The following is a 21,783-nucleotide window of genomic DNA, read 5'->3' on the forward strand; positions in this document are numbered from 1 at the left end:
AATTTTTTGGTAGCAAATGCCTCTTCACGGGATACAGCACATCAGGGAGTTACTCCAAGCGAGGCAAGCTAAAAAAAAAAAAAAAAAAAAAAAAAAAAAAAAAAACGAATATGTGGCCGCGGAAGATGATTTAGATTTTAGTATTTGAACTCGACCATAGTTTAAAAGAAACGGTCTGAGCTCTCTGGCGAGCTCGATTTGGATAGCATCCTTGACATGATCACCCTGCTCATCCGACTGTACTCCACGGCAAGGCTTCCCCTTGTCTCGACCTGTAGTGCTCACGGGTTCCGGAAAGCACACTTGAATGGCCACATCTGCACCTACGGCGGCGCAAAGATCCCTGGTGAGTATTATGCCACCACATGTAGTTTCTTTTACGAGATACAGAAATCCCAGGTCGTCATTAGTGAATTGTGAGTTTGGATGAGACTTACTTTTTCCAAGTCCCAGACACCTTCCTTGGCGTAAGGGTCGGCCTTTAGCACTTCCATTATCTCTTCTCTGGACGAAGCAACGGCCACCAGCGTACTGCCACTCATTTTCAGACTAGCCGGATCATCGTCTTTGGGAACCTCATCGAGAAGAGCCCCTGAGAAGCGCCTGTCAGCGACGGTAGCAGCAAGAAGGGAAGAGGTGGAGGAAGAAGAAAAAGAAAAGAAAAAAAAAAAAAAATCACCACCCATCTTCCATTGGCCGGATTCAACAAAAGGCTTCATGCCTTCAAAATGTTTCCTAGAAAATGTGCAACCAAACGAGTTATGATGAATCCTCGGTTCTGAACGCAAGCGGTTACGGGTGAATCAAAACTTACGGGCGAACGGCAAGCCTCTGATCCAACACGCCCGGGAGGTCGGGGATGACGACAAGCCATTCAAACTTCCTGGGATTGGCCTCTGTGCTCATCTTGCGGGGCGCACAAAACTTTGGAAGGAAAGAGACTGATGCTAGAGGTCGAAATGAGGCAGACAGAGCTGGGTTCAAAGAGATGAGTTTTACGGTTGCGCGGCGAGAAGCCATGGAGCTGACCAGTAGAAAAGACGTAATGAAGGCCGGATATGGAGGCAGGTATTATATGCGTGTGAGGAATACTCGTTGTACTGACAGAGCCAAATTATATGCGTACCTTCTACCTAGGCAATTGTAATACTACCAACGTAAGGTAGTTTCGCCAGCAACATGTCCGGTCTCGGATGTACACAGTCTACAAGGTGGTGACCTCCACTCTACTGGGGAAGCCAAGGGCGCTAAGTACATCTCTACATGCACTTACTTGCATGTTCATGTCAAGACAGGGCGCGCCCTATTATCACATCCTGCCAAACACAAAGCCGTAAGTGGAGCAATTGGATAGCACTTGATTTCCAAGATAAGGCTGCCATTTTGCATGGGGTTTGAAGGAACATCTAAAAGGTTCCAATCTTGTGTGGTTCTATTGTACCAGGTCAGATGGTAATTAGGTACCTGGAGAATGGGTTCCGCGCCAGGCGGAGGTATCGGTACAACAGATAACAAAGAATTGCCTTGTAAGGGTTCTAAAACTCCACCAATACTCCACTTATTTGGCCTGCATTTGTCCTCCACTCGAACTCCATGCCATGGATCCATCGACGTGGACAACGATTCTGAGCTTTCGATGGTTTTGCTTTCACTTCCAATCATCACAATTGTTTCTCCTACCACGATAAACCGCTCTGCCAGGCTCTCCAGGAAGAGACTTTCAAAGAACTGCAGCTCAGAGAACGACAAAAAGTCCATTGCTCAAACCGCAATCATGTCTGGCGGTGCACCGCCCAAGCCTCCCCCCTCGGGCGCCATGTCCCTCTACGCGAACCTGCTCGACCCAAAGGCCGCCGCGGGCGACTCGACCGCACCCAATGCGCGTGCTCCGGCCAAGACTGGCGATGAGGCCGTCGGCGACAAGAAACCCTTGGATCCAGGTACATCCTAGAGCAGAAAGCCATGCACCCGCACAATATCGAGGGTTGCCCTCCTCGTTCTCTTCTTGTCTAGGAGACGCCATGTTAATTGCGAAAATGAAATCAAAAACCCATTTCCCATCTTCAAGCCATGCTCCGCTTCCAGCCCATGCGCCGACCCCAGCAGGGTCAAAAACCGAAGCCTAAAGGATCCTTTCCCAAAATTGGGGCTATTGCTGCGCCTGCAACTACGACTCCGGCAGCGGCTACAGCCACAGCAGCAGCCACAACAGCAGCATCTTCCACTTTGGTAGATCAATCAGCCTCCTCAGCGCCCATACAGCAACCACCTCGAAGCAAGCTGGCCGACTGGGCTGCAACTGAGGATGACGAATACATTTACGGGCTCGGCAAGCGGCACCGCGGTGGCCGCAAGGCTAAGAAGAAGAACAACCGCGATGACAGGGACAGGCAAACCGACTGGGACGAGCTCTACGATCCGGCGCGCCCCACAAACGTAGAAGAGTACCTGCGAAGCGACGAACGGATTGCTGAGATCAGGGAATGGAAGGGTGTCTTGTACGCGCACCGTAGGCGCAGAGAACAAAACCGCGCCAGATCTAGGTCTGGTGGGGGTAGTCGTGGAAGTAGCAGCGGCTCTGAGGCGGCTAGAGCTCCTCGTACGAGTAAGCAAATACCCAGATATCTGTCTTTTTATCTAATACTTGAGCATGGCTAACGACAAGCTTTCTGCCACAGACCAGTTTGCTCCCCCGCCGCAATATTCATTTGCGCCTCCTCAACAATCACCCCCTCACGCTCAAAAAGAGTCGGCCGCGCCTGTTCACATTGATGAGGCCACCGGTGATGATGCGTACGCCCGCCGTTTAGCCCTATCCAAAGGCCAGGAAGTTGATGCGCCACCCCCGCAGCCTGGCGCGGTCCCCTCTGCAACCATCTCACGGGCCCCAGTCCGCTACGAGCCAACGGCGCTGCACAACGAGGATGGTGAGGATATGGACATTGACGAGGAAGAGGATGAGCGCCCTGGCCTTGGCTCGGTGAAAACCAACGACTCGGATGCTATGCGCTCCAACCGGCCTGGCCAGGCTGGCTTTGCGTCGCGCATGATGGAGAAGATGGGTTGGGAAAAGGGCAAAGGCCTCGGCGCCGAGGAAACAGGCATCACCTCTGGCTTGAGCGTCAAGGTCGAGAAGCGCCGGAAGCGCCCAGACGCCGAGGGCGGCGGATTCGCTGCCCCTGGGAACATGGCCCGTGTCGTAGGCGGTAACCGTGGGACTCAGGACGTGGGCAAGTTTGGCTCCATGAGCGAGGTTGTCGCCCTGGGTGGGATGCTCGAGGGCATGGAGGATGTGGCAGGCGAGGTTGCCGAGGGCTTGGCCCAAGAGATTGGCGAAGAGTGCGGCGAGAAGGTACGTTCAAATGCTTCCCCCTGCGCCACTTTTTGCTGGCTTCCACCAAAATCGTCATGTCCAAGCCAAGCTAACCTCGAGGCGGTCCCCTTGTCGACAGTACGGTCGTGTCGAGAGGTTATACATCGACGTCAAGACCAGGCAGGTTTTTATCAAGTTCACAGATCAGGTCTCGGCTCTAAGGGTAAGTAAGCTGCTTTCAGCGGTCTGAAGTGCTGATACTCGGTTGTAAATGTGCCCTTGTGCTGATTCGTTCCAAATATGATAGGCTGTCAACGCCCTGGAGGGTCGCATATTCAACGGTAACGAGATCAAGCCTAAGTTCTACGATTTAGAAAAGTTTGAGCAGGGGGTTTATCATTGAGAGGACTGTCTGGAGCACGGATGGCTATTCAGAATTCAGACCCGTCTCCATATGGGTTTTGTGTGTATATTTTCATAACTCTTGGGTGTATGTTTCTGCCACAACCCATCTATTCCCCCGCGCTCAGTTCTGTAGAGTTAGGCTGGCTCTGCAAGTTCTCCAGATGAATCAAGGTGATGCCTGTCTGATTCATACATTCATACTGTGGACTCGAGTTGAGATGACATGGCAACCATAATCACGTCAACAAAGACGAACCTTGCAATCTTGGCTACCGATCGCATGGGTAAGCTACCCATATACGTAATCGATCCCTATGTCTTAGTCATGAGCCGCAGATAAATCGCTGTCTACATTTCATACTAGGCTTATGCCGGCTGGGTAGACAGATCAGTATGATCGCCATTCACCTCGAGTTTGCTACCAGAGCGCACAGAAACTACCATGTGACTACAAACACCTGTCTCTGTTGATTTTGATATTAAAGTCCAATGGATCATGACAGTAGCAGGCTCCACTGAGATTGTGCGTGGCAAAGTGCCCAGAGATATTCCGAAATACGAAAGACTGAAAGACGGGAAGGCAAACAAAGGACAAAAGAGTGCTTGAAGACCAAAAAAAGAAGAAAAAAAAACGCCGCCAAAATTCCAAGCTTTGACTTTACAATTCTGTTGCGCCGCCCCCAAAATTTACACCGTCACAGACTAGCAAATGGTAACATCACCAACATTTTACAAGAACGAAGCGACAGCACCTCCAATTATGGACAGACCAAGCAGAGCCATGTTAATCGAGGTGCCAGCAGCCGAGTTCTTGTTGTTGTTGCTGCTGCCTCCGCTACCAGCAGTGATGTCGTCGTTGGCCTTGGAGTTGTTGGACTCGCAGATAACCTTGCCCTGAATCTGGCCGTTGCTGCCAGCCTTCTTGAAGGTGTCGCAAGAGCTGCTGATATCGGTCGTGGACTGAGTGTCGAACACACCCTTGACGTCGTTGAGGGAGGGAAGGGCAACACTACAAGTAACAATGAGTTAGTGGATCCTAAGGACAGGGGGAAGTCTGCTTTTCACTTACGACTTGAAGTTACCGCGCATGAGCACAGCACCGCCAACGTCCCTGACCTTGGGAAGACCATCAATTCTCTCCAGGGCAGTGTTGTTGGCAATGGTCAGTCCACCACCAATGGTGGTAAGCTGAGGGGCGGAGATGTTGGTGAGAGCCGAGTTACCAACGAAAGAGAAGTCCTTGCCAACTGCGGTCAGGTTGGGGAAAGACGCCTCCTTGATGAAGTTGAAGTCAAAGTAGATTGAGTTGTTGACCTTGCTAAGCTGGGGAGCGGTGAACGAGGAAGCATTGGCAATCGCCATCTCGGCAACCCACTTGAGAGCAGGGAAATCGAAGTTTGTTCCAAGACCGTTGACGGAAGCCTTGAAGCTGGTGCCGACGCTCTCAAGCTTGGAAGTAAACTTCTGCAGACGCTGGTTGTTGTTGATGTCAATGTTGTCGACGGTAACGAGATCGAGGCCGTTCAGGTTCTCAATACGTGTGTCGGCAATGACGACAGTGGACGCCTTCTTGATGGCGGTACCAAGAGACGAAAGGGCACTAAGAGTGACCCAGCTGATCGAGTTCACCTCGCTAAGCTGAGGGAACTTCAGGTCACTCAGGAGCTCGTCCCTCTCCAACGTCATCTTGCCGGTGATTCTCTTGAGCGAGGTGCTCGACAGCGACACAATCTTCTTGTTGTCGACCATGGTCAAGTCACCCTGGATCTCTTCCGGTCCATCAAGCTGCAGAGTGCTGTCGGTCTGGTTGCCGATGACAACATTTCCCTTCAAGGTTTTGCAGCTCCTCAGTGCGCTCGCATCGCTGTTAGAGTTGATGCTGATAGTGCTCTGGCTGCATTGGTTCTGGGCTGTTGAGTGAAGGCTTGGTTAGATGATTGCGACGCTTGAGTGATGGAACCAAATCTTCTATTGTTGTTGACATACCCGAGGCCAGGCTCGCGGCCGCCAGAAGAGTGACGAAGGACTTGGCAATCATCGTTTCTGATTATGATCTGCAAGTAGTGGATTGAATGTCAGTCAAAACAAAAGAATATAGCGGGGAACAGTGGGCAGAATGGGCGACGAGTTGAATGGCGGTGGTGTATAGCTCTATAAATGAGATGATAAAACCAAGCTCCAAGCCAAGTACATTCACCAGAATATGCTGGGAATGAAATATGGTGGTAATGCCTGGGATTAAAAGGGCAATGTGATCTGATCTGCCGATTTCCATTTGTTCTTCTCTGGCATAGCCAGCGAAAAGTGGAAGGCCGTTCGTGTGTAATGTGTGTTGGGAAGGCGAGGGCGAGGTGAGGAAGAAGGCCATCAAAGACCAAGGATCGTGCTGGCCCGTTGTTGTGGTGGGAGAATGAGGCCACCGTTCGCATTTTCCCCCGGGTCTCCGTTCGATCTTTCTCATCCCAGAGCTTGAAGCTATGCGAAGCTCATGCGCGGCACGACCTTTGCCCAACAAGCTGCCCCAGCCAGACCACAGACCAACCAACCCCAAGGTTTGGTTGAACGGCCATGCACAGCAAAACCATAGAAATGAATATGACAGGCGGTTCAGAACAAATCCAGCTTCACATGTTCTTACCTGTATGTGGAGAAGATCCGGAAAGATGTCGCTGATGTGGTGAAAGGCTGCTCTAGTGCTAGCAACTCTAATCAAGGTTTTGTTGGCCGGGTTGGTGGGAAGCGAGGCCCTTGGTAAAAATAAGACTTCCTCCTCAAAAAGGCCTTGGAAATCCGGACAATTCAAATATTAAAGTATGTAGCGAGTGAACGTCGAAGTGGAAAGGAATGAGGAAAGAATGCCCGGCGAACGGTTTGGGGCTTGTTGACTTGTGTTTGTGGCTTACAAAAAGGAGGAAGGAAGAGAAGGAGGAGCGGAAAAAAGGGTCAGAATCCAGCGGCGAAGGGGCACGTTAAGTTGAATTGCGAGTTGCGCCTGGAGAAGGCACGAACCACGCTAGCATGTTTGGTAGCCAGGGGTAGGCGGCTCCATACGACCACCCCACTACCCGTCCAGCTTCCCTTGTCCTCACGCCCCCGTTTCCTTGGTCAGCTAACTTTCCTTAGCATTGGAGCCAAGGTAAGGTACGGTACCTTGCCTTTCCTAGGTACCCTATCGTAGTACTGTAGTTTATTACTGCGGGCGTGCAATAGTCGGTGGTAGGAGGCACTCGGCCGGTCAGGTAGACCTGTCCTAGCCAGCTGTTGATGGTTGTAGAGCAATCCGATTTTTTCCCCCCTTTGTTTACTTTTTCCTTTTGAATTTTTACTTTTTTTTCTGCCTGACTATCCAATAATTTTTACGACCATGAAATGCTTTGAGTTGACATGTTGATGGATCCCCGGGCTCGAGTCAATGCATGATGTGAATGAGATCGAAAAAGTACTAGCTACGGTGTCGTCTGGTCTACATACATGGTTGAGAACGGCCGATGTGCTATCACGAGCCTGCCAAAATGCAAGCTACGGCAACGTCAACACATCCGATGGAAGCATAGTTTTACAAGTACAAACAGGTCGTGGCGTGTATGCTGTGCTTGCTCATCTGGACTCTGGTAGTGTAGCGGGTCACAAGGTTTCGTCCCCATCAAATCCCCTCAGACTGGGACTTTCTGTCACAACAAAGGAGAGAGAGGACAAAAAAAAAAAAAAAAAAAAAAAAAAACCGTCAAACAATCGGCATGACTCTCGCACTGCGGAGCAGCCACATGGGGAATCCGGCTGCTTTTGGTATCAGCAACCGTTAAAGCACGACAATGACAATCGAGGAAGTCAATCAAACACGCCAAATTTGTTACTGCTACTGTTAACAATATGCATATAACAGTAAATTTCCCGCATCAACTATACCAGTTGAAGCTCGCAATGTTGCTCAATTCAAATATTGGGAAATCGAAGGCATTGCTTCCGTCGGGTTGGTGGTAAATATACCGCACATAAATAAGATGACGACCGACATATAATGTTAAACTGCCTCTCATCATCGATCCTGCGCGGGCGGGAGCAAGAGTGGGGCAAATTTTGATTGAACGAAATCTTGCGAATCAATTTTGGTCGCCAAAACTTCTCGGAGCATTTCCCTCGACTGGCGAGATTGGGTATCCACGCCAATTGAAAGTTAGCACACCAAGCACCGTCAATGTCCAATTACGGGTGAGATTTTATTTCTTCAATCCAACCATCCCTGGATTGATATGCGGAGATGGTAGCTTGGACAACACTGCGAAATGCAGACATCGGGGGAAAAATGGAACAAAAGCAAACGACAAGTTCGAAATGATGGCTTCAGTCAAGGACATTGTTTCAACTAGGCACTTATTCGGTATCTACTGTACAATTTAACCCCCAATAAGGCAGATGAACCTACGAAGGTAGTTTTATTCTCCGCTCCATGTTCTATCTTTATCTATCCGTCTCGATGTGTGACAATGCCTCCCCGACCAATCCATGTTCAGTTCTGGGAAGATTGACAGAGCAGCCTCATGGGTGCAGCCTCGGCAACATCGGTACAATTTCCGGTTCTAGATGTTTGCTTTACCTGCCAAATGCGATTCGATAGTAATCAATGCTGGTACATAATACTGGTTACGGTACTTGGTAGGTACCCTCGTCATCAAGAAGCAGACGATCATGATTGTGACCGCACTACTGACGGTGCCAGATTGACATAGTAAGGACATCTGGAACAGGGCCGCCTTGTCTAAAAGGAAAAGACAGTGCAGTGCTGGTAGGAGACCAACCTAACCTTGTACAGTATGTGATAATTAAGCACCACCCCCAACCCCACCAGCCTTGAAAGCACACCCCTTTCAAACTTGGCGTGCAGCTGCCCCCCAAATGCCTCGTCTCCTTGAATGCTACATGTTTCAAGGGAGTATCAATATGACGCAGAAACTTGGAAAATAACCAAACAATAGCCACACGGGTGTACAGTGATTGTTGATCATTGGAGACGTCGAGTAAAGCCCTAGTATCAGTTCCCGACACGGACGTCATGTAAAAGAAATGCTCCAGAGGCCTGACAATCAATCAATCTGTTGGGAATAGATAATTGTTATTATTTGTGTGCGTGTGTGTATGTATGTGTGTATACCGTAAACGTGCATGGCAGTCTGTAGAATACGGGATTTGCATGTGAGATGGATGGATGGATCAGGATGGACTGTGTGGTTGGTTGGTGGTTCGTCTCTGGGTCGGTCCCAGTTTTGCCCAGGAACGAACGAAAACCATGCAGTACAGCGAAAATGCCATGGGAAAATACGAGTCCAGATGGAACCATGACCTTATCTTGCCTTTGGCCTTGCAAATATACAATCTCGTCTCTACTACCGAGAAGGGCCCCCGCCAGACGAAGACGACGGATGAGTGAGGAATTGAAGAGCCAAATTTCGGGTTTCTTCAGGCTGTCTTGCCCTGACCTAACTAAGCCTTGCAAGAAGACAGCTTAACCTATTCCCGCCATCTTCTCCCTCTCATATTTCGTTATGCCTTGGAGGAATCCAATTCCCTGCCCGGATTGGTCCGAGGTGGCGGCGTGCTTCGGCACTGTCTCATTGATCTGCAAAGTTCGTTCCCGGTCGGGAGTGGCGTGACTCTGAGGAGTAGGTACCAAGACTCGCAGTGTAAGGCAAGAGAGGGAAAAAAAAATAATAAAAAGAAAATAAAAGAAAAATGAGTCTTGGAGAGGAGCACAGTATTTGATACGGTCGGCCTAGTCTAGACTGGATAGTCTGTTTCCAGAAGGAATACTCCTCCCATCGTAGAAACTCCAAGCTTTCGCCTTCCAGATCCCTCGACTTACGCGGCCTTTGCCTCTTCAGATGCGACAGCTCATAGCCAACCATCCCCATTGGGCTCGTGTTCGGCTGCCAGGGTAGCCAGTGCATATGTCTCCGACCTTGGTCTTCCGAGGAGACAGCTGTCATGGGAGGGGGAAACTGCGATCAGTTGCCACCGACAAACAGAAAAAAAAAAAAAAAAAAAAAAAAAAAAAAAAAAAACGTCCGTGTCCCACGCGAGTTGGAACTGCTGTGTGCCAAACGGAACAGTTGAACCGCATTCCCCGCGCCAGAGCTAATGTATTGCCCAGCGGCGCGTCGGTAGCTACGAATTAGTCAACATAGATCGAATCCCCATGATGCCTGCAACAAATCGCTAGCCTGATCCTCGACCTCTATAGCCTCCATAGCCTTCACCACTAGCATGCTGTAGTCTTCTAGCATGGTGTTTAAGCCTAGTCTAGGTCCTGAGTGGCTTGGCCAAGATACGTTGGTTCGATGGAACGGCTAAAAGACCCTGACTACTACTTTATGATTGTGGACGTTGGATCCTCAGCTGCCGGCCATCGGCTTAAATGGTGCAACTCCTCATCGGACGATATATAGGGGTGAACAAAATACCAATAAACACCCGGATTGAAGCCACAATTGGTCCCAAACGTGCGACCGTTAGCATCAACGAGTCAGGCCAACAGCCGACAGTCGTCTATCTTCACGATATAATCATCTACTCGTGTTTCTTGCGGCTGCTTCTTTTAGTTGGGGTGAATAATGACAGCATTTCTTTTATTTTTCTGCTTGTCTCTCCTCCGGTAGGATGACTCTCTATATTTCTCACATTGTCTATTCAGGTTCCAGTTTGAGGCTATCGTGACATGTGCGTGTACCATTCCGATGTACACACGCGTATACCAATACACTGTTTCTGACACAAATTGTCCACCATATTGCCACAAAGTTTGATTCAAATAGACACGTAACATACCACGTATGGGCAACATTGAGTTGTTTACATAACCCAAGTCGCGCGAGCGAATCGTGATAGTACTCCCGGTTGTTTCTATCTGTCGGGCTATTTGGCCATATTCGTTCGTTCACGCCTCTTCATGTTTCACGAAACGGTGTACAATATGTTCCAAAGAATGGGTTGAACGACCCGAAACCTCATCGGTCTTGTCTGACTTTCGAAGAACCGGAGACCTGGACCGCTCGATATCGCACGCTGGTCACGAGATCTACCAGAAGTTTTCTTTTCGTCAAGCCTCGCGTCGAGAGATACGCTGCACCAAACCTGGGGTCGGATATCCCAATATAGTAACTAGCCCACATGGCAGTATCTATTGGCGCGGCGGGAATTGAGAGTCACATGGATATGGGTCGAAAAAAGTGTCACCACTCAGAGAATACGGGCAGTACAGACCAGTGATTACACATGCCATACCGTATCACATGAACACTTCAAAGAGAGACCGGTGTTCAGCTGAAGTCATTGTAGGTCCCTCAAATCATCAAAGGGACTCACTCAAGCAAAGCCACACGGATCAAGATGAGACGGATCCGTGATGCTCCTCCCCCGAACATCAACATCGGGTGAAACAAGCAGTCAGTCAGATTCAATTGATTCAATACCGACCGAAAAAAAAAAAAAAAAAATACCACGCAGGAGATGGCAGTGTGTCGGTCAAGTCCATGACTATCCAAAAACCGAGTCTACTCCATTGTACTAATGTCTGTTTCTTCGACTCGCCACATGTACCACATGAACAAGCTCCTGTAAGGCTTGAATCGGTCTGAAAGTTCGGTCATATCTGTCAAAGCCGCCATTAGTAAAGCTTCGGGACCATATATATAGACATTTATGTCTTTCGGATGCACACGCCATACCCTTTTCGTTCATATACTTCCATTTCCCGGCCTTGCTGTTTTTCATCTTAGCTACGTCGCGGCCCGAAAAGGCGGCCATTCCTCGCTGGACGCCAAGGTCCCCCAAGCTGAACACGTCCATGAACTTCAGCCCGAAGCAAGCAAACATTTCCACGCTCCAGCGCCCGAGACCCCGCACCGCAATAAGCTTCTCTAAAACTTGCTCGTACGGGAGATCGGCAAAAAGCTGCGCGCTTAGCTCGCCCGAAGCAAACTTTTCCGCCAGGCCCTTAACGTACTCGGCTTTGCGCTGGGAAAGACCAGCGGTCCGAAGCTTCTCAATGGTCGTGACCGCGACGCTGGATGGACTGGGAAAACGTTCGCCAGGCTTTTCATCAGGAAATAATGCTACAAATTTGGCCTTGATGGAGCGCGCCGCAGCCCCGGAGACTTGTTGACTTATGATGCCACTGCAAAGACTTTCGAAAGGATCGATCTTCTCAGCCAGTCCCTCCGGACTAAAAATGTGACAATGATGTGCTTCAATCAAAGGCTTCATGCGGGGATCGACGCGAATCAGATGTGCACATGCCTCCTCGAGTAGGGTAGCGGTGGTCGTCGGTCCCTTCGTAGGCACCCCAACTTTCGATGGTAATGATGAAGCATCCTGACCTGATAGATGGTCCGCAGCGACTACGACCCGTGAAGTCTCCGGCGACAGCAGCTGGGCATTCGCAACATGGGCGTCGGCGAGACGCGTCACTGCCTTGTTCTTGGGAGTATTTGATGGGCGGCCTGGTTCAGAAATGAGGCCAACAGCACTTGGAGTGGGCGTTACTGGCGGTGGTAGAGGTGAGGCGGCAGGAGCAGCAGTACGGCGCTTCTTTGGAGTGGTTGGTTCCTCTTGGTTGACAGATCCTGGCGAGCCACCTCCTGGAGATTTCCGTTTCTTGATTTGATCCTTTTTAGCGGTCAGGTTCAAAGGTGGTGCTGGCATGCTGGCAGTCTTCGATGCCTCTGTTGCGATCGAGCTCTTCTCTAAGGCTATACTCAGCCGGGCAGATCTGCGAGTTGCTGTCATTTTCGACGAACATGCAGAATGCCGTGTCGAAAGGGGTTTTGATATGCGATTCTTTAGTATTGCCTTGTTGACAATGATTGTTGACCAGAACTCTAGAAAGCGAGTGAAATTGACCGAGAGGGGCTACTCTCATCAGAGTTCGGCATAGAGTCGATGACGCCAGGACTGAGAGTGTGCGGTCGGCCTCAAACAAGACACATAACACTGTGATATGCAAAACTACTCCGTTAGGTGTAAAAACATATATCGTGGTTTTTAGATCATTTACGTGCAAGCAATTAAAATTGCAGCAATTGTCGAGACAACGGACCTAACATAAATATGATAGATATGATTGATATACAAATTCATCATCATAAGGCCTTGTCCTGCAATGGGTGTTTTAGAACGGCAGGCGAAACGCGCCGCACTTCACCTAAATGTCGATTTCTGCAATACGAACCAGGCGCCAGTTCACGTGGACGGGTTAGCAAGCAAAGGCTGCAGCTGCTTGCTCCTGCTGCTGACTTGCTTACTGTTACTTCCATCAATCGTCCCGACTTGTTAGCATTGGTAAACATAGGACAGGTCCTAGTTTAGATTAGTCAACTTTGTTATCAGCAACAGCTATTCTAGACCCAGCCCAGAAGAGAAATAAAGTATACAGTAGCAAATAGGCTTGATGTACCTAGGGAAAAGGCCTAGTTTCCCCTGGATTGACGAGATATGAGATCATGGTCGTGCGTTTCCGGGTTTGATGTTATTACGTCCGACATCGAAGCAAATAGAACAAGAACAAGCTCATTATGCACTTACCCCTGTGGATTTAGGTAAGCATTCTGCAAAATCGGGTTGCCCACGGACCTGCAAAGCCCTTTCAGTTGAGGCGCAGCTGCCACGAAATTATGGGGGGATGATGGATGTCCGCTGGGCTGGGCACGTGCAAATCAATCAGTCGATACGAATGAGTGTGCCCAAGGATGCGGGTCTGATAGGCATCAATGAGATGACAGGTGTCCCTGGGTTCATGCTGCCATGCCAGAAAAAGGAGTGCCAGTACACCACACCCTGCTACTACAGACAGGTGGCAGATGATTCGCATCGGTTAAAATTGATTAAGCGTTGTCAATCGATCTTTAAGATACATGGTAATATTATGCACCTTGCTTTGTTCGAATCCATTGAAAAATAAAAAATAAAAAAATCTATGCTACTGGAAAGGCTAGATTGAAGCGAATCATCAACTTTATGTAGCACTGGCAATTTTGCATCTAGTGTGTGGTACATTGCAAATGGAGTTTTATTTCTTTCGCAAAAACCACTATCAGCCATCAGCCTTGTTTGGTCTGATTCCTGTTTATTCCACGGTGTACAGTCCCATCTTGGTCTCAAATCAACAATCCCACCTCGAAGAAAGTAAACAAAAAGACTCGGAAATACTTCCCCTGAGCCTGCATGTTTGTCACTTAGACATGCCGTCCCCACCAGAGTTGAAGATACCAAATTATAGTACAAGTTTCCAGTTGCCCTCGACCAAAATGTCAAAACATTTAAACATTTACAGTCAATTACTTATCCCAGACAGAGTACCTGGAAGATCAAGTTAGGGGAACGATTGATCACCTCTACTGCACGCAGGCTACAGTAGATACAGTGAATGTCAAACGGTTGGCTCGTCCACTGGATCAGCAAAGCGGGAGGAGAACAGGGTGGTTCTTGGCAATGCACCCCCTAAATTAAGTCACCGAAAAAGCCCCACCCATAACTGAAGTACACGGAACCTTGACATGCTTGGACCACAATCCCACGGCGCGCGCACACCCCCGGCTCCTCCTGTTCTTCGCGCCAACTTTTTTTTGCTCACTGCAAATTTTAACCATTCTGATAGGCCGGGGCCGCTCCAGTCTTGGCTTCCATCTTCTCTGGGCCCGGTTTTGCCAGTCGTCTCCTGCTCCAGGCTCACCACTTGGCTTGCCCCTAATCTCGCATGTCGTGTTCTCCAGGTGCTGTAGTCGATTCGCTGCAGACTTCAGCCTTCCACTGAATCCATCCGTCCGCGAGGAGAAAATTATTCCGCGGCGACCCCAAGCCTAGCGAACGACCTGCGAACCTCAACCGCCACAGCATAGCGCACCTCCAATTGACTCGTGGCTCCCGGCAGTATCGTTACTTTCCGACCCGGGCTTATCGTCGTCCCGAACTGCTTACGTCGTCGCCCTCGGAACTGCAACTACACAACACCCTCGTGTGCCGGTACGGTGCCATCACGAAAATACTGGCTGCGCAGGACCCTGGAAACTAGTCCTCAGCCTAAGAGCCTTTTGTGTCATTTGCTCATTCTGATTAGATCTTCGTTACACTCGTATAGATCGCTGGTCTGCCGCCCTCGACGGTTTTTGCCCCCAACACGAAATACAAGACAGCCGGCTACTCTCGTTTATCTTCACCCGACTCTCTTATTTTCGCGCTCAACTCGGGTGGTGCTGAGGACCGCTCACACACACCACAAAAATGCTTCTTCCAAAGGGTGGTCTGAACTGGAAAGCCGCAAGAGGCTCACTACCGCCCTCAAGGGCGATATGGACTTTTGTCACAAGAACCAGGTTCCTGTTGCTCGTCGCCCTGTCCGGCGTGTTTCTATTACTATGGCGCGGAATCAGGTCTTCAGCTTCCGAGATGCAGAGGTTAGTTTTCAGTCTGCTGAAATCCTGTTTCACTATGGGGAAACATGTACAATGGATCTGTGCTACCAATAGAGACCTCGGCTGACATGGCATCTGCGCACAACTAGCTTCTACTGTTGGGGACCATCAAAGCCTCCTATGGAGATGACGGTGAATGAGCAGGCCGCATGGAACGCCCATATGCAAACTCCTGTCATATTCAATCACCACACGCCTTTAGAAATCAACTCGTCTACCATCATCCACCACGATCTGAATCCTATCAAGTCGACCCCCAAGGCCGTCGCCAACGAGGAGCGCGTTCTCATCCTGACGCCACTCAAGGACGCAGCGCCTTATCTTTCCAAGTACTTTGAATTGATTGCCGAGCTTACATACCCCCACCACCTGATCGACCTTGCCTTCCTTGTTGGCGATTCAACCGACGATACTCTCGCAGTCCTCTCCTCCGAGATCGATAGGATACAGAAGCGTTCCGACAATGTTCCTTTCCGCAGCGCCACGATCGTCGAGAAGGACTTTAACTTCAAGCTAAGCCAAGACGTCCAGGACCGCCACGGCTTCGAGGCCCAGGCGCCACGCCGCAAGAACATGGGGCGTGCCCGTAACTACCTACTCTATACTGCACTGAAGCCAGAACACTCCTGGGTCTATTGGCGCGATGTCGACATCGTCGACAGCCCCAAGGCTGTGCTGGAGGACTTTGTTGCCCACGACAAGGATATCCTTGTTCCTAACATTTGGTTCCATCGCTACAAGGATGGCAAAGATATTGAGGGCCGATGTAAGTTGGAGACCTATCAATCAACCTCCCTGGTGCGCCCTCACAATTTTGCTAACGTGTGCTCAACATAGTCGACTACAACTCCTGGATCGAGTCCGACAAGGGCCGTAAATTGGTAGCTAGTCTCGACAAGGATGTTGTCCTCGCAGAGGGTAAGTTCCCCCCTTTCTTTTTCGTACTACTATGGAGATGATCAGAGTGCTGACAATACCACAGGTTACAAGCAGTACGACACTGGCCGTACCTACATGGCTAAGATGGGCGACTGGCGTGAAGACGCGACCAAGGAGATTGAGCTTGACGGCATTGGTGGCGTGAACATTGTTGTCAAGGCAGATGTTCACAGATCAGGTATGTTCACTCTTCCAGTAATTTACTGATATGTCATGATACACCCAAGGCATCAATTCTGAGTTAACCCCCCATCCCACAATAGGCATCAACTTCCCTTGCTACGCCTTTGAGAATCAAGCCGAGACAGAAGGCTTTGCCAAGATGGCCAAGAAGGCAGGATACCAAGTCATTGGTCTCCCCAACTACGTAGTATGGCACATCGACACTGATGAGAAGGCAGGCAATGCCTGAAGAGGCCAGGAGACTGTGAGCCATCATCTGCTCAGACGCAATGTTTTATGAGCTGGTGTCGGAACGACATCAGAGCCGTCCTTGAGACTGCGACCTTGGACACACCATTTTCGTGTCTATACTATTCCTCCTCACGCCGTAATACTCACTTCTAGAGCCACAGTTGCTGGGGAGCCTCGCTGAAGCGGCGACAGAAGACATCATTATTGTACGACTTTATAAGAGACGGGAAAGACGAAGCGGGTCTCGAACGATGCGTACGGACATATTGCATTACATGTTGTTTCGAAAGTTCAAAACCAAGAGGAGTTTTCTTTTTACAGGGTTGGGTTTGGGAATGTTTCTTGTCTAATTCTATTCTCCTAGCTGTTCCATTCGTCCATATCTTCACTCAAGACAAGAACGTCACGCCATGAAACAGAGTTCGAAGGAATTGTTTTGTATTAAAGGCGCGCTAGGCTTTTTTTCTTTCTTTCCTTTTTTCCCCCCTCTTTCCTTTCTTGCTTAAGCGACATGGTTTCTTGTGCGGGTTTACTGTCAGAAACGGATGCAGCATAGAGAAGCGACTATCTCAGTCGCGTTTGTTGAGTGAATAATGAGCCATCATAGCAAGGTCTGCATATATATCAAACTGGGAAACAGCCTGAGGACCTCTATGTTCATGAAAACTATCATCAGAACTCGCTATTGCAAAATAACCGATAACTTGAATGAGAATGGGCATATACATTCCTCGCCATTGCGTTGGCCATATTCCATACAAATCCCTGTATATGGCATCAACCATTGGATGCGCGAGACAAGGGCAGTAACGACTCGTTCGATCAGAGCTGCGAACCAGGCCCTATTTTTCAATCCAGGATATACTCATTGCGTAAAGTCTTCCATGGGTCAACTCAACTACGTTGCAAATACATCTCAATCCTAATATTTCACTGTTGTTTTGTTCCGAGCATTCCTGTCGTCGAACACCCCATTTGACATGACATATTTGCCAGATCTTGAGATTAAAGCTTGTTTCTACTCTAGAGATCTATAGTTCACTGACTACATCGTCACAATATGAGCCTGATCAAGCATTCAGGGAGTCGGAAACTTGCTGGGGAGTTACGAGTTTGCGGTTTGATAGAGTCTAATGTATGATATACAGGGTTTCCACAAGTAACGCGACTTTTGCTTGACCGTTTCCAGTCGTCTAAATTCAAACAATCCCAGTCTGGAAGGCCGGGAGGGAACACTGATATAATAAAAAAAAAAAAAAAAGGTGTTACGCAAGGGTCCGCGTATTTGACCAAGCAGAACCAATTCTCCTTATCGACCAGCAGATCAACAGAATCAGCTAGCCATCTGGACAATTTCGAACTGCTCAAGGTTGAGGACTGACGGGATCGCTGAGACAATGCCGCCTCCCCAACCGGTCACTCGTAATTTTGCGCCTTCCTCCGCCGCAAAGGTCGTATTAAATGGCATCCGTTCTTTTTTGTTTCGTCTCTAGCTGTCGAATGAATGTCCTAGTGAGCGCCCTTGGGAAGGACCTCGGCGGCATCGAGGGCGGCCTTTTCAGCGAGCTCGGCCTCGACGCGCTTGATAATCGGCAGAAGGTAGGGGACGTCCTGCTCTGGCTTGGTCCACTCGCTCTTGGGTAGCAATTGGTGCGATAAGCTGAGCTGTGCGGCACGGCGGAGCCTGAAGATGCGGTCGTAGTTCTCCTTGGGGTCGAGGCGCTTGATGGCGGTCTGAACAGTCTCGCTCTCCTCGGGAATCAGGTCATCGGCCCTGCGTGATGGTAGATGACATGGTCAGACTGGTTCAGCCACAGCTTCTGCAAGGAGCAAGCAGAGGGTGTAGTTGTCCCAAAGCAACGTAAGACGTGCCAGTAAAAAGTACATTTGTGAACTAAACACTTTCCTAGGCTGCAAAGGGAAATAGCAAAGGGGTCAAAAGATTTGGCTGGCATCTTACCTGAGACCCATCTGACGGTAGCCGGCAGCATTTGCGTGCCACTCAGCCACGGGCATGAGCAGCTTCTTGAGCCACGGCCGCCTGAGGATAAAAGGAGCTGCTGAAGGGTACGACATTTTCGGATTTCGATTGATCGGTTTACACGTTCGGAGGGTGCGATGCGGTGCGGCGATTATTTGTCGTCGTCGGGTCGTTGTGGCGATTCAATACAAGACGGAATCTTTCGCAATTCAATTCCCGCGGTTGCCAGGCGTGTCGAATCAGGTTGGGCCAGTTTCGAAGCTCCATGCACCAAAGGGGCCGATTTGAAGTCACGTGTATTTTTACGTGACTCGAAGAAAAGGGAAAAAATGCCTGAGGCTCGGCAGACTGGGAGCACGATGCGCGCACGTGCTCACTCACGCTATTACCCTTGAGTTACTGCGTCACATCGTAAAGAGCCACATACCAGCCAAGCCTTTTAGTTTCCTTAATCGTGGGAATTTGGTATGCATGCGCAGCTTAACGGCTTTTATCCGGTCTCTTATCCGGCTTCTGATATCTACTACTAATACTACGAAGCACAAAAGCCCGCAAAAGCAAGTAGATAAACCAAGTACCCAACATCTTTTGTGATAGATGGTTACTCCATATGAAGCTGGCTTGCCTTGTTTTCGGATCTGGCGAGGGACATAATCTTGCCCACCAATCTAATCACAGCGTGTTTTAACAAAGGTACCCAGTACATCGCTAGATGCGTCATTGCGACAAGGGGACAGACATTTTTTCCCCATGAAACCAACCAACAAAGGACTGACCTCACGGACCTGGAAGTCTTTATCTGACGTAAACGGATACCCAAGACAATTGATACGATTTTCGCGATAAACACCTGATGACATTGCGTAGTTTTGTTTCAATAAGTTATCTTTGCCATGCAGGTTGACAAGTCTAAGGCAGCAAAAATCGTTTGCAACAATTGGAAAAGAAACACAAAATTTATAAGAAAAAAAGAGAAAAAAAAAACCTACGTTAGTCCCAGCAAACAGGGGCAGCTTGTAACGCATTGCACATACGAAATCGACCGATTGATAGCTCGCTACCCTGACCCTCTGCCTCCTTTGCCTGCGGTTCCGAACCGAGCGGACCGAATGGCGTGCCGGTGCTGGTGCTGGTGCTACTAGGACTACTGAGAGCGGTGGGTGTTCGCCTGCTCACGCGGCTTTGGAGAATCGCTTCCCCGCACACACCGAGCTGTCGTGATCCGGCCAAGCCTTTTTTGTTGTTTTCCCTCTCTTTCTACTTTTCTTTTTTCTTTATCGGTGATTTTTTGCCGGTGTTGTTATGAGTTTCTGGCCTTTCTCATCGGACAAGTTCATTACTCGCCGTTGAACATCTTGGTGTCTTGCCGCTACGGGGCTTCTCGTTCGGTTTCCAGTTCCTCCACCCCCCGGCCAAGCCCCATTATATACCTGCACGCCAAAATACCACCTACGAAGCACATTATCCACCCACCCAAGGTACCCTCCAGTGCCTACATTACATTGACCTCAGGCGCCTTCCTTGATCTCGCTTCGAGCGACCGGTACAATTCGCAGCCACCCACCCACCCATCCACCCGTCAGAAGATAAACAAGCACAGAAGAGCCAGCCGCAGAATAACCATAACCCAGGCGGGATCGGGCTCTCTCGGGACGCATCTCGCCGCCCCAAAGAGCCCCTCCTGCTCGCGGTTACAAAATCGGGGTTGTGAAAGAGCACGCGCTGTTGAGGAGGGGGTGGAATGTCATCACACGACCGACGACACCAACTTCCTTCGCCAGGGAGCTTTGATTCCGAGGCCGGCAGCACCGCTGCGGGAGACCATGGGCCGCTGACCTCGCCTGCTGAATTCTACCCACCACCGCCGCCGCCGCCCCCGGAGTCTGTCGGGATCTCAATTCCCGAACCCCTCGAGGCCATGCCGGACCGCCTACGTACCATCTCGCCGCTGGAGAAGTGGGCTGCACACGCGACCTCGTCCCAGTTCAACGCGCTTTCCGGGGCTATCGGTGGCTTCACCTCGGGCGTCGTGGTCTGCCCGCTCGACGTGATCAAGACAAAATTGCAAGCGCAGGGTGGATTCGCCGCCGTGCAAAAGGGGCGCCATGTTGGACACCACAGGGTATACTCGGGGCTTCTGGGCACCGGCAAGATGATATGGCGGGAGGAGGGCATCCGTGGCATGTACAGGGGCCTCGGACCGATAATATTAGGATACCTGCCGACATGGGCAGTCTGGTTCACAGTCTACAACAAGAGCAAGGAGTTCCTCGGGGAGCATCACAGTACGCCAAGCTTCCGCCTCGATGCCTACGAGCACAAAGCCGTTTCTATCAAATTTGCTGACTTGACCCCGGGTTCCCCTTTGCAGAAAACTCATTCATCGTCAACTTTTGGTCCTCGATCGTGGCCGGCGCGAGCAGCACGATCGTGACGAATCCCATATGGGTCATCAAGACACGGCTCATGTCACAATCGGCACGCGACCACATAAGAACGAGCTATTCACAGTTCCCTAAGGGGGCGAACACGCCGACGTCGCGACCAACGCTGCACTCTCCATGGCACTACAAGTCGACACTGGACGCAGCACGCAAGATGTATACGACCGAAGGCATCACATCTTTCTACTCGGGGTTGACCCCAGCCCTACTCGGCCTCACCCACGTCGCCGTGCAGTTCCCGGCATACGAGTTCCTCAAAACAAAATTTACCGGCCAGGGCATGGGCGCTGTGGCGGTAGACAAGGAAGGGCACCAGGCGTCCAACCAGTGGATGGGCGTCCTTGCCGCCACAATATTATCCAAAGTTCTCGCCAGCAGCGCGACGTATCCGCACGAGGTTATCCGCACCCGACTGCAGACGCAGCAGAAGCCCATGGTCGGCAACGGAAGCAGCAACGGAGGCGCAGGGGTGCCGAGGTACCAGGGCATCGCGCGAACATTCAGAACGATTCTGCGCGAGGAGGGCTGGCGTGCCTTTTATGCCGGGATGGGCACGAACCTGATGCGAGCAGTTCCGGCGGCCACGGTGACGATGCTGACATACGAGTATGTCATGCGCAAGTTGAACCAAGCCAAGGTTGATGGGAAAATGCTTCTTGGTGAGGATGACCTGAGGTGATACACATGGCGGGTTATCTTCATGTTATTACGCACTTCAGCATGGCGAGAGATTTTGGGCTCTCCGTCACGGCTCCGTCATTGATCCGCACATCCTTTTTTTTTATTTTTTTTGGCGCCCCCATCCCGCCTAGGCATATAGTTATAGGT

The 21,783-nt window shown here is 50.1% G+C and overlaps 7 protein-coding genes across 7 annotated transcripts; 3 read left to right on the top strand and 4 right to left on the bottom strand.

Annotated features, from left to right (window-relative positions):
- Positions 1-281: 281 nt before the first annotated feature.
- On the bottom strand, positions 282-1,020 carry PpBr36_03028 (uncharacterized protein; the record flags this gene model as incomplete). Its single annotated transcript, XM_029890204.1, has 4 exons — positions 282-323; positions 438-592; positions 680-735; positions 815-1,020. The coding sequence occupies 4 exons, from the start codon at positions 1,018-1,020 to the stop codon at positions 282-284; spliced, it is 459 nt and encodes a 152-aa protein (XP_029753966.1).
- A 616-nt stretch (positions 1,021-1,636) lies between these two features.
- PpBr36_03029 (uncharacterized protein) lies at positions 1,637-3,716 on the top strand (the record flags this gene model as incomplete). Its single annotated transcript, XM_029890205.1, has 5 exons — positions 1,637-1,940; positions 2,069-2,605; positions 2,679-3,352; positions 3,453-3,536; positions 3,621-3,716. 5 exons carry the CDS (start codon positions 1,637-1,639, stop codon positions 3,714-3,716), a joined length of 1,695 nt encoding a protein of 564 aa, XP_029753965.1.
- Positions 3,717-4,447: 731 nt separating this feature from the next.
- On the bottom strand, positions 4,448-5,756 carry PpBr36_03030 (uncharacterized protein; the record flags this gene model as incomplete). Its single annotated transcript, XM_029890206.1, has 3 exons — positions 4,448-4,727; positions 4,788-5,628; positions 5,705-5,756. 3 exons carry the CDS (start codon positions 5,754-5,756, stop codon positions 4,448-4,450), a joined length of 1,173 nt encoding a protein of 390 aa, XP_029753058.1.
- Positions 5,757-11,262: 5,506 nt separating this feature from the next.
- PpBr36_03031 (uncharacterized protein) lies at positions 11,263-12,496 on the bottom strand (the record flags this gene model as incomplete). The annotated part of the gene is made up of 2 exons (XM_029890207.1): positions 11,263-11,360; positions 11,437-12,496. The coding sequence occupies 2 exons, from the start codon at positions 12,494-12,496 to the stop codon at positions 11,263-11,265; spliced, it is 1,158 nt and encodes a 385-aa protein (XP_029753059.1).
- A 2,490-nt stretch (positions 12,497-14,986) lies between these two features.
- PpBr36_03032 (uncharacterized protein) lies at positions 14,987-16,528 on the top strand (the record flags this gene model as incomplete). The annotated part of the gene is made up of 5 exons (XM_029890208.1): positions 14,987-15,159; positions 15,267-15,943; positions 16,015-16,095; positions 16,160-16,294; positions 16,380-16,528. The coding sequence occupies 5 exons, from the start codon at positions 14,987-14,989 to the stop codon at positions 16,526-16,528; spliced, it is 1,215 nt and encodes a 404-aa protein (XP_029753056.1).
- A 1,511-nt stretch (positions 16,529-18,039) lies between these two features.
- On the bottom strand, positions 18,040-18,606 carry PpBr36_03033 (uncharacterized protein; the record flags this gene model as incomplete). The annotated part of the gene is made up of 2 exons (XM_029890209.1): positions 18,040-18,304; positions 18,491-18,606. 2 exons carry the CDS (start codon positions 18,604-18,606, stop codon positions 18,040-18,042), a joined length of 381 nt encoding a protein of 126 aa, XP_029753057.1.
- A 1,646-nt stretch (positions 18,607-20,252) lies between these two features.
- PpBr36_03034 (uncharacterized protein) lies at positions 20,253-21,634 on the top strand (the record flags this gene model as incomplete). Its single annotated transcript, XM_029890210.1, has 2 exons — positions 20,253-20,796; positions 20,883-21,634. The coding sequence occupies 2 exons, from the start codon at positions 20,253-20,255 to the stop codon at positions 21,632-21,634; spliced, it is 1,296 nt and encodes a 431-aa protein (XP_029753054.1).
- Positions 21,635-21,783: the final 149 nt, after the last annotated feature.

The sequence above is a fragment of the Pyricularia pennisetigena genome, chromosome 3, assembly GCF_004337985.1.
Source record: "Pyricularia pennisetigena strain Br36 chromosome 3, whole genome shotgun sequence".
Classification (NCBI taxonomy): domain Eukaryota; kingdom Fungi; phylum Ascomycota; class Sordariomycetes; order Magnaporthales; family Pyriculariaceae; genus Pyricularia; species Pyricularia pennisetigena.